This window comes from Zalophus californianus, chromosome 1 (assembly GCF_009762305.2).
Source record: "Zalophus californianus isolate mZalCal1 chromosome 1, mZalCal1.pri.v2, whole genome shotgun sequence".
Taxonomy (NCBI): domain Eukaryota; kingdom Metazoa; phylum Chordata; class Mammalia; order Carnivora; family Otariidae; genus Zalophus; species Zalophus californianus.
In genome coordinates, this window is record NC_045595.1 from 171,392,695 (window position 1) to 171,410,932 (window position 18,238).

The following is an 18,238-nucleotide window of genomic DNA, read 5'->3' on the forward strand; positions in this document are numbered from 1 at the left end:
TTGTATCACTGTATCAATCGGTAGGACTTGTGGATCACATAAAACAAGGAAGTCCAAGGAGCAAGGAATAGAAGCCAAGATAAGAATCATATCAGACTTAAGGCAAGAAGATGATGCTAGCCACGAATGCCAGACTGGTCATTTCTGGATAGTCCCCTAGTCTTGTCCATATCAGTAACTGGAACCCCCATTTACTCAGTTGCTAAAGCCAGAAACTTGAGAGTCAGCTATGGGTCCTCCATTTTGCTTGATCTCACATTTCCAAACCATTGTCAGCAAGTCTTATAAGCTCTACCTTCAAGATGTATCTTGACTCCACTCACTTTTCCATCTCCATTACCACCACACCAGTCCAAGCCACCTTCATCTTTTGATGGAACTAATGAAATAGTCTCTCAACTGACTGCTTTCCTTTCACACTTGACCCCATCCAATCCCTTCCCTACATTGTAGCTAGACTCATCTTTTAAAGATCTATTCAAAAACTTTCAGTATCTTCCAAAAGGAACATAAAGTATGATTCAAACTTCTCACCTGCATGCCCTGGCTCCAAGGAGCCCCAAATTCTATCATTATATCATGAACTTTGCTCCATTCACTGGAGACCAGCTACAATTGCCCTCTGTCAAGACATAGAGAACTTTTTTTCTCATCTCAGGGTCATATGCTTTTTCTTATTTCTGGAATGCAGTTCACATGGCTGGGTTACTCTCATCCTTTAGACATCAGTTTAGATGTCAACTCCTTAAAGAGAATTTCTTTGACCTCTGCATCTGAAATAGGTTAACCTATGTTTCATAGCAACCAGGTTATTTCCCTTATAGTAGTGATCACAATGAGTAAATACTTTTATTGTTTATCATGTGTTGAATAAAATGAATAAAAATGTAGCAAATATAAATCCAGTAAGTATACTTTGTTTGCTTTGACCAGTATATATGGTTTACAAGGTAAAAAAGGAAAGCATAAGTTATGCAATGTGGTTCATGAAAATAAAAATGCTACTAATCTTTGTGTAGGCATTTATATTTTCCAAATTTAGTATGTTTATACATGATGAAGTACTGATGACTTCTTTTGCCATACTGATGTATATATATATTTATAAAGAAGTAAATACATTTCAAAATTATCCACACACAATATTTTAATAGAGGCAGAAATGATATAGTTTCTCATTTTAATCTGTCAAAGTTGACTAGCCTACTTTTCTTTTTCAAATAAAATGTAATGAAGACCACAGACAGACAGTAACATGTCTTCAGGTTGAGATTAACTGACATTTGTCTCAGAAAAATAAGTAGTTTCTGGCATTTGATTCTTTACAATATTATTAGGGAAAGGCTTAAAACATTCCAGATGGATTCAGTGTTTACCAACATATGGTAATGTTTCCAAACAAAGAATATGTAAATTTTGAGTTTTGAAGTCAGTGCCATTGAACTTGTGAAAGTATGTATGAATTATTTAAGAAGTGTGAAAGTAATGCTATGTTACACAAGAAAGTAAGTTAGAAAAGTCACAGTCAGGCTCTGGTTATGCATGGGCATGATATATTGCTTTTTGGCTTTGGTTTTGTGTATTTTCAATATATTAATTATTTTGGGGCACCTGGGTGGCTCAGTCATTAAGCGTCTGCCTTCAGCTCAGGTCATGATCCCAGCATTGTCCTGGGATTGAGCCCTGCATCAGGCTCCCTGCTCGGTGGGAAGCCTGCTTCTCCCTCTCGGGCTTCCCCTGCTTGTGTTCCCTCTCTCGCTGTGTCTCTCTCTGTCAAAAAATAAATAAAATCTTAAAAAAATAAAAAATAAATGTACTAATTATCTTAAAAGGCTATATTTGTAAGGTGGTGATAGACTTTTCACTGGAATATTTTAATTGTTATTATTCTTTAACATAGATGATTTAGTTAATAGTTGTATTAACTTACCAGTAGCCCCAAATATCTTCTAAGAGCAAATATACCATATCAATTAGGTTATCAACAGGAAGCAGATCACATGTTCAAATTGGGGGTAATTTAGGAAGGGTTTATAAAAGGGATTGTTTACAAAGATATGTGCAGGATGTAGGAAAAGCATAGGAATAATGCAGAGCAAGAAAAGGGGGGTCAAAAACAAAACAACAACCCTGAAACCAAAACACAACTGTTATTGTCTTTGGGTCTTATAGAAGAGAGCCCAGCAGCTAACCTGAAAGCCAAGGAAAGAATTCTGAGAAAGAGAAGCTGCCAGCCTGGAAAGGAGCAGTGACCCACCATCCAGGGACATAGCCAGGCAGAAATAACCCAGAAGGAAGAGAGCCGGAAAATAAATACTGAGACCCCACTCTCCTTGCTGTTCCCATACAGTGTCTTAGTGGGCCAAGTCTGAGCACATGACCTGGTATTACTTGATTTGGGAAGTTAATTTACTTTCTGTTTACTTTAAAAATGAGTTCACACAGATAAGTGTTCATCATTCACACTTTAATAATAATATTACTATGCTTTATTGACACCATAGATTGCAAAGCTCTATCATTTTTATTATCTCACGTGTAGCCTCATAAAAACACTCACAGGTTAAGAGCATGGGCTCTGAAGTGAGACTTCCTGGACTCAAATCTCATTCCCCACTCATAAGCTGTGTGATTTTGGACAATTTTCTAATTTATGTACCGTCATTTCATCATGTGTGAGAAGGGAACAGTAATGGGGCGTCTGGGTGGCTCAGTCATTAAGCGTCTGCCTTCGGCTCAGGTCATGGTCCCAGGGTCCTGGGATCTAGCCCCGCATCGGGCTCCCTGCTCCATGGGAAGCCTGCTTCTCCCTCTCCCTCTCCCTCTCCCCCTGCTTGTGTTCCCTCTCTTGCTGTATCTCTGTCAAAAAATAAACAAAATCTTAAAAAAAAAAAGAAGGGAACAGTAATAATATCTCCTCCTGGGGTGTTGTGAGGATTCAATGAATCAATACATTTAAAGTGCTGAAAATAGTTTCTAGCATGTGGGAAGTGTTTATAAATGCCAGCTCTGATTTTCATTTCACAGGGACAGAACTGAAGTTCAATGAACTCAAGGGATTTAAGGCCATACAGTTTTCAAAAAATGGTGACAAGTAGCATGTGATCCAAGTTCTGACTTAGGATACAAGTCTTTTTATATTCTACATAATTACATCATCATGGTCGATTTTTTGTTGTTTAGTTTTCCTAAACATACACTTTGTTGGCTTTGCTCATCACCATGTGCAGTTACTGCTTATCCTCACTCTGCTTTCACAGGGTAATGAGAAATAATAGTACATTCGATGGTGGCATGCTATTCATTCCAGTCTCAGATTGTGCTATTAATAATCAACCAACTCCCAAGTAGCATTTGCACACATGTAGATATGACTACAGTGCCACTTCCCTTAGTTATCTAAATGATTCAATCTAATTATTAATTTTAAAAGAGGGGTCTACCACTGGAAAATTTTAAAGTGTTGCTTACTGGATTTATTCAGTGCAGTGATGTCAGCACTGTGAATACTGACTGGTCCATAGTAGCTGCTGAATAAATATTTGCTGAATTAACTAATTAATATAAGTATTCCACCTAACATACTGCTGTTATTAATATACAAAAGTTTTAAACTGCCTACAATACTAAAAGACCAGGAAAGCAAGAATATCTAGATTTAGATGGAGAAGGATTGATAAGTCACAATGTGGAGTTTCTAGAGTTAAAAAGGCCTTAAATCAATGTGGCCTTTCGATATAAACCAAAACAAGACCATACTGAATTTTCTCAGACTGATTTAGATAGTCTGCTGAATTTTCAGTATCTTTCCATAACTGCTGTGAGAGAGAAATGCTGATAGTGCAATGGTAGGTTTTAAATCCAGATTGTAGCAAATAAGAATTTTATTCCATTAATGAATGAATTTTACTTCCCACAGAGTGAAACTCTTTTTTATCTTGCAAAATGTAGTTGTTGAAAAACAAAATAAAACCCCTCACCTTAAGATAATGCAAACAGAACAGATACAAACTAGAAAAAACCAACCAAACCAAAACATACCAGAAACAAAACCAAGCAAACCTAAAACAATCTTTTATTTAAATTCAGGCATGGATTCTTTACACGAAAACCACGGGAACATGAGCGGAAGCCTGTGCTACTCCTAGATCTAGGGTGGAAAATAGTCTTTTGAAATGTTTCATTTTTTTTCTATCATAATATTTAAAATGTTTTGGTATTGAAGGTTAGGGTAGTATTTAGAAGAAATAAAATAGAACATGATAGAACCTGAGGCTTATCAACTGCTAACCTTCAATTGCTTTAGAGTATCTTTATTCCAAAGAAAGGAATGACTTTAAAATATCTCTAAGTAAACTCAGATCATCAATACATTTGATATATCAAGGTTTTAGAAAGGTAGATCTAGTTTTCAAGATATTGATAATATCTTGTCTTGTTAGCACAAAATTTTCCTTTTTTCTTTGTATTCAATAGAGTGCTTTGAAACTTAAATGTTAATTTTGTCTTCTGTTTAAAGCCTACAACAACCTGCAAAAAGATATTCTCTTGAAATGTAAAAGTTCATGATAGTTTAAGATGGACATACATAATTCAAGTCTTCAATTTGTACTTCATTGATCTTTTGGAGTGATTTCCAGGAAAATCAGGCCCGTATACTTTCAAAAGTAAACACCAAACAAATTTCAAAAGAAATTATACATTATTTGAAAGGGATTTTTTCTTTCTTTCTTTCTTTCTTTCTTTCTTTCTTTCTTTCTTTCTTTCTTTCTTTCTTTCTTTCTTTCTTTCTTTCTTTCTTTCGTTCTTTCTTTCGTTCTTTCTTTCTTTCTTTCTCTTTCTTTCTTTCTCTTTCTTTCTTTCTTTCTTTCTTTCTTTCTTTCTTTCTTTCTTTCTTTCTTTCTTTCTTTCTTCTTTCTCTTCCTTCCTTCATCTTTCTTTCTCTTCCTTCCTTCCTTCCTTCCTTCCTTCCTTCCTTCCTTCCTTTCTTCCTTCCTTCCTTCCTTCCTTCCTTCCTTCCTTCCTTCCTTCCTTCCTTCCTTCCTTCCTTCCTTCTTTTTTTATCAGTGCCTTTTTATTCTGCTAAGAGCAAATAATGACAGTCTCTGGTGTAAATTACTAAATTAATATTCATATAAATTCAAAGCACCAGAGTAGTATAGAAATAAATTGTTTTTAAAATGTAACTGTTTTGTATATTCCCTTAAAATACAATCCTAATCATGAAGATTAGTTTCTTTCTTTAAAATTTTGCTAGTTGTGGCATAATTCTAAGGAACTTTTATCACATAAAAATAGTCCTCCATCCCATTCTTTCCCACATCTCAAATTCACCTGCCTTTTTGATACCTCCTGAAATACTTAGAGTAGGGAGAAAACCACTCTTATGTCAACTGTGAAAGAAAAAAAGACTAAAATTTCCAAAACTGGTTGAGGCAACACTAAAATATCCACCATATTAAAATACAATCCCCCTCTGGGGTGCCTGGGTGGCTCAGTTGGTTAAGCGATTGCCTTCAGCTCAGGTTGTGATCTCAGGGTCCTGGGATCGAGCCCTGCATCGGGCTCCCTGCTCGGCAGGAAGCCTGCTTCTCCCTCTCCCACTCCCCCTGCTTGTGTTCCCTCTCTCGCTGTCTCTGTCTCTGTCAAATAAATAAAATCTTTAAAAAAACAAAATAAAATAAAATAAAATAAAGTAAAACAAAATAAAATAAAATACAATCCCCCCCAAAGAATAATACTGGATATTAGATCCTTTCATAATTGTCCTAATAATTTTTCACAAAACTTTTCCATAGATTCAGGATTCAGATTCATTTGTTATGGTAAAATATGGACATAAGATAAAGTTTACTGTTTTATTTTTTTTAACTTTTTTTTAAAGATTTTTATTTATTTATTTGAGAGAGAGAGAGAATGAGAGACAGAGAGCACGAGAGGGAAGAGGGTCAGAGGGAGAAGCAGGCTTCCCACTGAGCAGGGAACCTGACATAGGGGCTCTATCCCAGGACCCTGGGATCATGACCTGAGCCGAAGGCAGATGCTTAACTGACTGAGCCCCCCCAGGCACCCCAAAATTTACTGTTTTAACTATTTTTTAAATGTACAGTTCGGTGACATCAAGTACACATTGCTGTGTAACCATTACCACCATTCATCTCCAGAAGCTTTTCATCTTCTCAGCCTGAAACTACATATTCATTAGGCAATAACTTCCCTCTTCCTTCCCTCAGTCCCTAGCAACCACCATTCTACTTTCTGTCTCTATGAATGTGACTAATCTAGGTACCTCAGATAAGTGGAACCATGTAGTATTTGTCCTTTTGTGCCTGGCTTATTTCAGTTAACATAATGTTCTCAAGGTTTGTCCATGTCAGCATATGTCAGAATTCCCTTCCTTTGTAAGGCTGAGTATTCTTTGTATGTACATACCACATTTTGTGTTTCCCATTCATCGGTTGATGGACATTTCTGTTGTTTTCATCTTTTGGCTATTGTAAATAATGCTGCTATGAACACGGGTGTACAAGTCTCTGTTCAAGTCCGTGCTTTCAATTCTTTTGGGTATATATTTACAAGTGAAATTGCTGGATCATATGGCAATTCTATTTTTAGGTTTTTTGAAAACTGCCATCCCATTTTCTATAGGTAATTCAGGGCTTTAAAAAAGTTGAAATATATAAAAATCAAAAGAAGGAAAAAAGACAAGTTTGTACACCCACTGTAGATTGTAGAATTTCATACTAAAAGAGACTTGAAGTTAATTATTTACCTACCCCATTAACTTATAATGAAATGCAACCCTGCTGTCCTGATTCCAGGGAATTTGTGAGATGTGCAAACCCTGGTATCCTGATTCCCAGACCAATGGTCCTACAAACCTATACTTTAATTTGGTGTTTAAGACTTTGTCACAATTTTAGAAAAACGAATAAGCTTGATAACCTATAGAGATAATTTATTTTTGCTTTGTATCACCTGAGACTTTTCTTATATATATATATATATATATATATATATATATATATATATATATATTACAGGAGCAAGGTGGGCTATTTTGGCTTTTGAAATCTTCTATTAAAATACCTGGCACCAGTTTAAGGACTGCTGTTGTCTGGAGAATTCTTAACCTTAGGATCAACACCTCCAAATTAATTCCTATACTAAATAAATTACACTCACACAAAAAACAAAGTCTACAAAGTATAACCACAGTGAATTCTTGAATCCTATAAATATGTAATTAAATTACCTCCATTTTAAACATAGGTTTTGTGCTTTTTTTCAGAAGCATTATAGCAATATTAAGGAACTTCCACACATCCCCCTACTAACTTAGGACCATAAGCACCTTCACAGATTGGATGATCTGATTAAAATAAAAATGAAATTGACACCTTGACTTGGTAGTTTGCATACTTCAGTAGACTTTCCTTCAAGTTAATTAATGTGTGAATACTTGACTGTGGATTCAATTAACCCATAGGGTTCTTGTTGCTGCATTTTTCATAAAAGAGCATGAAACAAGGTACACTCATATTTAAAAAATGCCCGGATACATCTCCTTTAAATGAAATTAATACAATATATCACGGTTATAAAATTAAATGAAAAAATCAGAAATGATAAAAATGAAATCTTATTAGCCCATAAATATGATATATGAATTATATTCTTAAATTACTATTTTGCCTAAGTATGTGTAAATAAATAATAAATGTGAAATGATAATCAGATATTATGAAAATCTCAATTTTCTCATTTTCTGAATTTTAATTATAAATATTGCATTGATGGGTTTATTTATAATAAAGACTGGAGTTATAATGTATCATGGTTTTGTCATAAATACATGGTTTAAAAGAATTCTTTTACAAATATATGTGGGCATATATTAGATATGTTGATTGGCAATACTGAATAACAAAATTATATACATCAATCTTTATCAAACTCAAACATAAGTTATTCAGATCTATTAGTTTCTTTGAAAATGAGATACATCTAAATCTCTAAGTTAATTGCTCTTATTACCCACTGAAATATCCTATTGTATCACAGGATAATTAAATTTTAATTAAATTATTATTTTTGCATATATTTCTCTCCCTCTCCTTTACCAAAATGTGCATTATATGCCAGCAGTGACTACATCAATCTAATTTATTGCTTTATCAACAATGCCTAGCACAGCCTGGCACATCTTAGATGTTTAAGAATTATTTTCTGAATGAATAAAAACATATTTTTAGATCAACTGCCTGATTTTCTTTAGGCCCCCTGCCTCACTTCTTTCAGACATGGTGTAATGACTTAAAAAAATCAGTTAGCAGGGACCCATACTAAATTGTATGACTCATATTAAATTTCTACTGTTATTCACAGCAACTGTTCCTGCACCTGGCATTCTGCATAGCACTGAAGTTTACCTCTCAGTGTTAAAAAGAATTGATCACTTGATTGCTTTTGCAAAAGACTCAAGCTGTTAGACCAAGATTACTTTGGGGATGCTGTTAGAGCCTAGCAGGTGAAAAAACAAAGCCATTTATTTAACACAGTTTCTTACCGATAGTTACAGCAACTCTAGATGTGCACATTAATGAGGGAGGTTGTCTAGTTTGTGCCAAAAATGATGCATACCTATGAAATTTTTGTGCTGTACACACACACACACACACACACACACACACACACACACACAATGAGATTCCTACTAGATATGTAACAACAAAGCAATCCTTGCACCCCATTGGATGGAAGACTCAGTATGGTCCATCATAATTACAGTATTGGGAAAACAACTCAAAAGGGCACATCTTATTGATGGAAGGGAGCTGAATAATGTCTCTTACAGAGATATGTCACTCAGGGTGCTTCATTGAGCTAATAGGGCTAACATAGGCATACATAGGTGCATTTTAGTGTAGACACCAGCTAAGTAGTTAGAGCATGTATAAGGGGAGATAGTAAAGATTGACAAGCAAATTAAATGTTATTGTTTGCTTACATAATTATATTTCTCCTTACACTATAAATTATACTATCTGAGATTATGTCCTATATCGCTGATTCCTCTGATCTCATTTAGACTTTCATACATTGTCTTTTAAATAAATTTTATTTTCTCAAGTTACATTAACCAAATGCAGTTTGAGTTAATAATGCAGGGCAAAATTGATGTGGTCATAATCTTAGATTAGACAATGTGAAAAATCAGAATGTTAGATTCACAATGTGAAACGAAGACATGTGACGTCATCCCTTCTAACCAATGTTCAAAGTCTGTTTTCATCAAATCTGTAAAAAAGATATTTAAAAATGTATTAATATTTTCTAATAATATTACTTCCTGGAAATAATAATTTCCCATACTTTAATTTTTCATTTGAGTAAATAAAGTTGATTAACGATTTCATACAAATTTGTGGAGCCCTTATATTTTAGAAATTTTTTTCTCACTTAAAAATTGTCCAACTTAAAATCTCTAAAAGTGAAAGACAAGTCTAATATAAGACAACTAGTCAATATGGGAAATTTTTACAAAATGAGTTTTAGTGTTTGAAAATGGCCTACTGTGGTCTGAAAAATCACCTAAAATTATCTCACACAAATATAACTGTATATTTCACCCCAAAAAGTATTAACCTTTACTATCATAAACATTGCAATGCCCAATATTTGAAAACTTAAAGGCAGAACTCTACAATGACGCCAGTGATTCACAACCTCTTGTAATCCCCCTAACTTTAGGTGTGGGCAGAGCCTGTGACTTGCCTCTAGTCAACAGAATATGGCAAACATGATGAAATGTCACTCCTGTGATCACATTGAGTTATATAAGACTCCTTCTTGACTGACTAGAAAACAAAGACTTCTGCTGGTTTCAAAGAAGTTGCCATGATGTTTCTAGCTTTTTAACTTTAAGTTACTGATTTAGACATTTTTTCTTTTATATTATAAGCATTTAAAACCACATTTTCCCCTAAGTGCTGATTTAGTTATATTTCACAAATTTGGGGTTGATGAGTTTTAATTATTCACTTCGAAATATTCTATAATTCCCTTGATTTTTTTTTTTGGATTATTTAAAGTGTATTGTATAATTTTCATGTAACTTTTTTTCCGAGTATCTTATTGCTATTGGTTTCTAATTTAGTCCCATTTTAGTCAGAGAATATCTGCTACATTATTTCAATCTACTTAAATATGTTCACACTTGTTTTATAGCCCAGTGTACAAATTATGTTCTCCAATGATTCTAAGATTGTCCTTTTTTTTTTTTTTTTAATAATGTACCAAGATTTGACTTTCTTTGTATTTATCCTGCTTGGGATTTGTGGATCATCTTGAATCTATAAATTTGTTTTTCACCAAATATGGGGAATTTTTGCCTTAATTTTTCACTTATTTGCTATCCCATTTTCTTTCTCCTATCCTCCTAAGAGTCAAATATGTTTGATATTGACTCATCGGCTCTTAGGCATCAGTCTTTTTTGTTTGTTTGTTTGTTCTTCAGATTTGAATACCATCTATTAATCTGTTCACTAATTCTCCTGTCATTTCCAATCTACTGTTAAGCCCATCCAGTGAATTTTTAAATTCATATATTTTATTTTTCTCTCCTATAATTTCTATTGGGATGTTTTTACACCCTTTATCACAGTTATAATAATAACTTTAAAATACTTATGTGTTAATTTCAAAATCTGGGTCATTCTGGGACAAGTCTCCATTAATTATATTTCCTCTTGAGTTAAAGCTACATCCAGCTATTCTCATGTAAACTTATTTTGGATTGTATTTTGGACATTATGATTGATTGTAAGGCTGTGTATTCTGCTACAGTCCTCTGAACATACTTTTTTTTTTTAAGTCAATAACTTGGTTGAATTCAAACTGCAAAATTTTTCCTTTGAGGTGGGTATCATGTGAAATCTCAGTATAGGGCGCCTGGGTGGCTCAGTTGGTTAAGCGACTGCCTTCGGCCCAGGTCATGATCCTGGAGTCCTGGGATCAAGTCCCACATCCGGCTCCCAGCTCAGCGGGGAGCCTGCTTCTCCCTCTGACCTTCTCCCCTCTCATACTGTTTCTCTCTCTCTCTCTCTCAAATAAATAAATAAAAAATCTTAAAAAAGAAAAAAGAAATCTCAGTATACTTCTTTTAGCCTTAGTATGGCTCTTGGAATCTACCCCACACACACGCAGTTCAGGGTGGAGTTTATACACAGAATTCAGGGTTCCCCCTCTGTGGCTCTCTCTTTTCTGCTATTTCTTATCCTTCACTTTCCAGTTGTGCTTGTTCCAGTTCTCTATGCCAGTAGGACTGAGGGTTTTCTCTCCCAATTTTGGTGCTCAGCATGACACAGCTGAGGCAAAAACTGTAAAAATGGGAACTTGTGCAGCACAGTTCATTTCCTTTCTCCAGGTCAGTCCCCTCCCTTCTCCCCTCCAATATCTGCCTCATTTTAGATCTCCAGAACCTTCAGGTAGTGTTTTATTTTTGTTGTTATTTTAAATTTTTTAAAAATATTTTATCCAGAATTTATAGTTGCTATTTGCAGAACAATTGGTCAAATAGAAGCTACTCAGCTATTTTATATACATAGGGGAGGGAGAGGGGCAGAGAAAGAATCTTAAGCAGGCTCCATGCCCAGGCTGGAGCCTGACATAGGGCTTGATCTCATGACACTGAAATCATGACCTGGGCTGAAATCAATAGTTGGATGCCCAACTGGCAGAACCCTACTCAGCTATTACAAAAAGGGAGAAGTTCTTACTGATAACTTAAAATGCACAATACTAATGTGTATTTTTTCTCATTCATTCATTGATTTGCTCATTCAATCATTTCTTCCTTCATCCAATAAATACAGAATGTTCTTAGGGGAAATAACCATTCTGATAAATGTGTAAAATACTGAGTAAGACAAACACTATATGTACAAACTTGTAGTGTATTAGAAAATTTAGAGCAATTAAATTGACCTGTTCAGCATCTGACCAATAGACTTCTCTTGAGCATTTTCTTAATTAAGTCTACCTTGTATTGGTTTATGTGTTTTGTTTTTTTTCTTGTCAATCTTGTTTCCATGATCTATGCTATACATAGTTGTAGTAATACTGGAAGTCATGTATATGACTAAATATTTCTTTCAAATGTAATTATCTGTTTTTAATTGTAATTATAAACAATATAAATACTATAGTTACACTATATTATTAATGGTTAATATTTACTCCCACTTTCCATTCTCCCACACCCATAGCTCTAACTCACAAACATCATGAACAACAACAACAAAAAAGAGTTTCCTTCTACTTCTTACAGGTTAACATTCTTTTCAGGAAAAACTAAGCCAAACTTCTATCATAAATAATCATCTTCTAATGATTTTGAATTATTTTCTAATCCCAGAATAGCTACTTTAATTACTTCAAGCTAAGATCTACCTCTATTTTTAATTTTAAATTCATCAGAGTAAGTTGCCTCTATTTGTCATTGAAAACTATGAGTCATTTCAGGGATGGGACAAACTGTTTTAACAGATTTGGTTTTTATCAATAATTTCCTCAATGCACATTTTTCCAAAAATTTGAACATGATAAAACGTAAGACCTCAATTTCTTCTTTCCCAAATTGGCAAGAGTTACAATATATATCTCTGGGATTGCTAATAATTTTCTACCGTAAGAAATAAAAGCATAACAAAAACAATCGAATCCCTTTTAGTTAAAAAAATACATGAATATTGCTCAGGAATTAGGATTTGTTTGATGATATGTTTAGTCATTATTTTATAAACATTAAATAACCTGATCCAGGTCACCTCTGAGTTGAAATTTGGCCAGTCTATTTTTAAAATTTGAAATCACTGTATAAAAGCTATGCTGGCATGCCAAATGAGTTTTTCCAGCCCATTCTTAGTGTATCAACTAACATCTTTCAACTGACAAATTGCACTTTGGCATGAACAGAAGGATGGACTTCTGCCACTTTTTTGGTCCCTGCTAAAATAGCTATGAACATATGCAGTGTGTTGTTCATTTTTAGAGCTTGAAGATGGCAGGTTTAATGGCACTAAAAGGCAATGAATGGATGGTGAGTTGAAGACCAAATATGCTTAGCAGGAGATGTACAAGGTCATTTAGCAAGGCCTGCATATGCCAGGCTGGAATTCTCTGACATGTTGTATTTCAGTTTCATCCCACAGGTTATCATTGCCTTCCTTGTTAACCTTGCCTAATTAAAACCTGTTAGCAAGAAAGGAGAGATTAGATTTTTCTTTTCTATAAGGCTTTAAGCATGGAACCAATGTAGGGGAAACAATAGGTACCCTGATTTGGAATGGACTGAGGCACATTTTCTAATGATGATAGCTGTCCAAAAATGCAACGGGATGCTTTGGAGGTTAAGTTCTATATTCATGGATGTGTACAGGCTGAGGCTGTACCATTTGAAGGAGTGGTTGTAATAAGAAATGAAGCAAATGATAGGGGTTATTTATTAGATGGGGATGATATTATTAGATGTGTGCTGAGGTGTCTTCCAAGGTGTCCTTTAAGGCATACTTTCTGCACACAAAAATATGATTTTCATAACACATTAAAATAGTTTTAATTTATTTCCTTTTTCATTGTGGCCTTTCTAAAATACTTTTCTTGGGGTCTCTATATTTGTAAACTAATTTAAAAATGAAATATGTAAGAAAAGATTCTATATGACAAATATGTTGGATAGGTTTTTTAAATTGTTCTGCAGTAACTGGTTACTTGGCAAATTAAGCCTTAAACAATAAAAGCCTTTACATATCTTCCTAGTGTTTCAGCAGTTCGATGATGTCTGTAAAGACTAGGGATTTTTATCTTTTAGCTCCACCATTCTCAGTGTAAAGACTTTTTACCGTCAGTCTTTTTTGTTTCGGTGTAAGAAGATTGCTGCTAATATTCCAGAGAGCCAATCCTCTCTCAGTCATATCCAGACCTGGGAGGGTGTAAGGGACAAGGCAAAACTCTTTCCCCAGGGCTTACATCTGTTGTCATGAAGCAAAAAATTTCCCAGAAGCAAGCATGAGAAGTACAAGGTGATTGTACTAGGTCATATGGCGGTTCTTAGATAAAAAACTGCAAAGGAGAACAGGATTACCATGATTAATTTAGACTATTGCTTCTCAATTGGGAGTGGTACCACTCTCTAAGGGGTATCTGGAAAAATTTGACAGCATTTTTTTTTTAATTATTACTGTGCCTGGGACATAAAGGTAATTTTGAATTGTAGGGGCCAAGAATAGTAAACATGATGCTGGTGGCAGAAAGTTGTGCTCAATGAAGATTTTGTGCTTCCAAAGTCTCACTGAAAGCACTAGTTTAGACAAAAACACCTTCCCTTGGAGCTTGGCATACTACTGCCTGAACAAAATTACATTCATGGCGGTAAGTAAAAAAAAAAAAAAAAAGGTTGCTTTTTGATGGGCAAGTAATTGCGTCTGCCGTGAAGGGGAGGAGAGTTCTCATTCAAAATATATGCCTTATTGGCATAAAAATTATTTTAGGCTGATTATTTTTAAAAAACAGCAGACACAGGGGTGTCTGGGTGGCGCGGTTGGTTAAGTGTCTGACTCTTGGTTTTGGCTCAGGTCATGATCTCAGGGTCTTGAGATCAAGCCCCCAGTCAGGCTCCATGCTCAGCACAGAGTCTGTTTAAGACATTACATCATTAGTTTTTGATGTAGTGTTCCATGATTCTTTTTTTGCGTATAACACCCAGTGCTCCATTCAATATGTGCCCTCTTTAATACCTGTCACCAGGCTAACCCATCCCCCCACCCCCCTCACCTGTAGAACCCTCAGTTTGTTTCTCAGAGTCCATAGTCTCTCATGGTTCATCTCCCCTCTGATTTCTCCCCCTTCATTTCCCCCCCTTCATTTTTCCCTTCCCACTATCTTCTTTTCTTTTTTTTTTAACATATAATGTATTATTTGTTAAAAAAATGTTTTTTCTCTCTTCCTCTCCCTCTGCCCCTCCACTTGTGCTCACTCTCTCTCCCTCTCTCTCTAAAATAAATAAATCTTAAAAAAAAAAACAGACGTAGAAAAAGCTCTGAAAACAGTGTACAAGTTACCCTTTGTCAGAGATTATTTACACTTATAAGGGAAATCTCCATCTGTAAGGGTGTCTCCCTCTCTATATCAGGGAAAGGAAGAAGATCAAATAAACTCTCTTCAATGAAGAAAGCTTGGACTTAAATCCACATAACAACCATATCCTAGTTTACTGTGCTTTGCCTGGTAACTTCCCATAACTGGCTCTTCCAACCCAACATCTTTTGTCTTTATATAGAGATGAAACTCAAGGTGATGACTTGGGCCATTTTAGAGAGTTATTCAGTTTTCCTGGGTACTCTCATGTATACCTGAGGTATACATGTTATTAAAGTTCTATTTGCTTTTTCTCCTGCTAATCTGTCTTTTATTGTAAGGAGGATCTCAGCCAGGAACCTAGAAGGGTAGAGGGACAATTCTTTTTCAGTCTCCTACAGCCACAATTTTTATACTTTCTCTCCATGACTCATTCCCTTATTTTTATAAAACTCTGAAACTACAAAGGGAATGCATATATAAAACTGTAAATACCTTGTGGAAGATATTATATATCACTGTCTTGCTATTGTTTTGCATAGTGCTCTACATTTCTTCAATAAATATTGGTTGATGATGTTGGCAATGGCATGTGTGAGGGGTTATAGATTAGTCTGAAAAGAAAAGTAAGCATATCTGGTGATTATAAATGCCAAAACATTATTCACATATTTGAAGTTAACTTTACCCAAAAGGTTTATCATGAGCCTGAACTTTGATTTGTTTCATTTTATATAATAGATGTTTGAAGCTTTTCAAAATCCTGATCAAAGATAAGTCTAAAAGTAATATTTCTCACTTTTATTAAAACCCTCTATAAGAGTGAAATGGAATTTTGATATAAAATAAATTGAAGGGGGATTTTAATAATGCATGGAAACTTAAACCAAGATCAACATTAAAGCTACATGAAGCAGTGATGGGAAATATGCTCCCATATTCAGATAAGTACTAAGTAAATTTTAGGATATATAAATTATTTTTATAGTGAGTATAAAAGCACTATTGTTAGGAAAGTACCCCAAAGAGCTATTAAAATGTTAAACTCATTTGTTATTTAATTATTTCTGATAATTGTCCATTTGGTAAAATTATATTACCATTGTAACTAGACCTGAAAAGAACTTCAGGTTCACTCCAGTACTTCTATAAGTACTACTACTCCTTTATCCATCAAAGAAAAATACCTATGACTACTCATCTGAGTCCCATCCAAATTGTGTATGCTTCCAAAGTCTTCCCACCTTATCATAAACTTAATATATCTTTGATCAGACCATGATGGAAAACCTTCCTGATATTAATACATTTAATATTTTACCTCTTATTTTTCTGTATTTATATAATTTCATAAATTATACTTATGTAACTAGCCCAGTGATGCACAATTAGTTGCTTAATAAATGCTTTTTTTGAGTATGATAATGATAAATTAGCTTTTCAAGTGTAGTAATTATTCTCAAATAACCTGAAAAAGTTACTACATAAGCAAAAAATAATCACTCTACTTCATATGTGGAAACAAGCCTATGTTTAGATAACTTGGAAGAAAATAAAATTAAGTCTAGAAAGATCTGATATTTATTTTTGCCAAGTTTTAATATTCATTCACATTCACTTGGTCTTAACCTTTGAAGGTAGACAAGAAAAAATAATTTATAAAATCAAATAATTAGACCAGAGTCAATATATGGATATAATAGTGTTAAAAAAGAAACAACAAATCTAAAATAGAGTCATGGGCTTCCACGACAGTGAGACTTACAGTTTCAATCTATCCCAGGAATGTGATCTTTTAATAATCTGAAATTTTCTGATCAGCACTAGTGAGGTAATCTGCATGATAAAAATTTTGCCCTCCAAAAGAACATGTCCTGCTTGAAACAATCCTTTCTTTTGCTAATAATACTTGCCCTACCCTTCTTCCTATAAAAACTTTCTATTTTGTACAATTCCTCTTTGCATCTCTCTACTTACTAGGTGGGATGTTACCTCATTTATGAATCACTGAATAAAGCCCATTAGATATTGAAATTTACTCAACTGAATTTTTGTTCTTTGACAATAACCAATTAAACTCACAATGCAATATCAGGGTGCTCTTTATTATCAGATTTATATATTTTTTTTCAAAAATAAATGTAGCATTTTATTTTACTTATTTTAATTTTTTTTTACTAACATATAATGTATTTGTTTCAGGGGTATAGGTCTGTGATTCATCAGTCTTACATAATTCACAGCGCTCACCATAGTACCTACCCTCCCCAGTGTCCATCACCCAGCCACCCCATCCCTCCCACCACTCTCCACTCCAGCAACCCTAGTTTGTTTCCTGAGATTAAGAGTCTCTTATGGTTTGTCTCCCTCTCCGGTTTTGTCTTGTTTCATTTTCCCCTCCTTTCCCCTATGATCCTCTGTCTTGTTTCTCAAATTCCTCATATCAGTGAGATCATATGACACTTGTCTTTCTCTGATTGACTTATTTCGCTTAGCATAATACCCTCTAGTTTCATCAGTATCGCGGCAAATGGCAAGATTTCATTTTTTTGATGGCTGCATAATATTCCATTGTGTATATATATACCATTTCTTCTTTATCCATTCATCTGTTGATGGACATCCAAGCTCTTTCCATAGTTTAGCTATTATGGACATTGCTGCTATAAACATCGGGGTGTATGTGCCCCTTCAGATCACTACATTTGTATCTTTGGGGTAAATACCCAGTAGTGCAATTGCTGGGTGGTAGGGTAGCTTTATTTTCAACTTTTTGAGGAACCTCCATACTGTTTTCCAGAGTGGCTGCACCAGCTTGCATTCCCACCAACAGTGTAGGAGGGTTCCCCTTTTTCCGCATCCTCGCCAATATCTGTCGTTTCCTGACTTGTTAATTTTAGCCATTCTGACTGGTGTGAGGTGGTATCTCATTGAGGTTTTTGATTTGTATTCCCCTGATTCCGAGTGATGTTGAGCACTTTTTCATGTGTCTGTTGGCCATTTGGATGTCTTCTTTGCAGAAATATCTGTTCATGTCTTCTGCCCATTTCTTGATTGGATAAATGTTGTATTTTAGAAACAATATTTGGCCTGTGGCACT

The 18,238-nt window shown here is 34.7% G+C and overlaps 1 protein-coding gene across 8 annotated transcripts in view; it reads right to left on the minus strand.

The window, feature by feature from the left end:
- The window catches only part of EPHA6 (EPH receptor A6), an 828,987-nt gene that overhangs the window by 350,634 nt on the left and 460,115 nt on the right, over positions 1-18,238 (minus strand). The window contains exon 6 of one of the 8 annotated variants that reach the window (XM_027586199.1): positions 9,173-9,300. The exons of the other annotated variants lie outside the window; for them this stretch is intronic. Within the exon in view, the coding sequence (XP_027442000.1) occupies positions 9,200-9,300 (101 nt within the window). The 3' untranslated portion in view covers positions 9,173-9,199. Of the gene's footprint in view, positions 1-9,172; positions 9,301-18,238 lie in introns of those variants that run through there. 8 annotated transcript variants of the gene reach the window in all.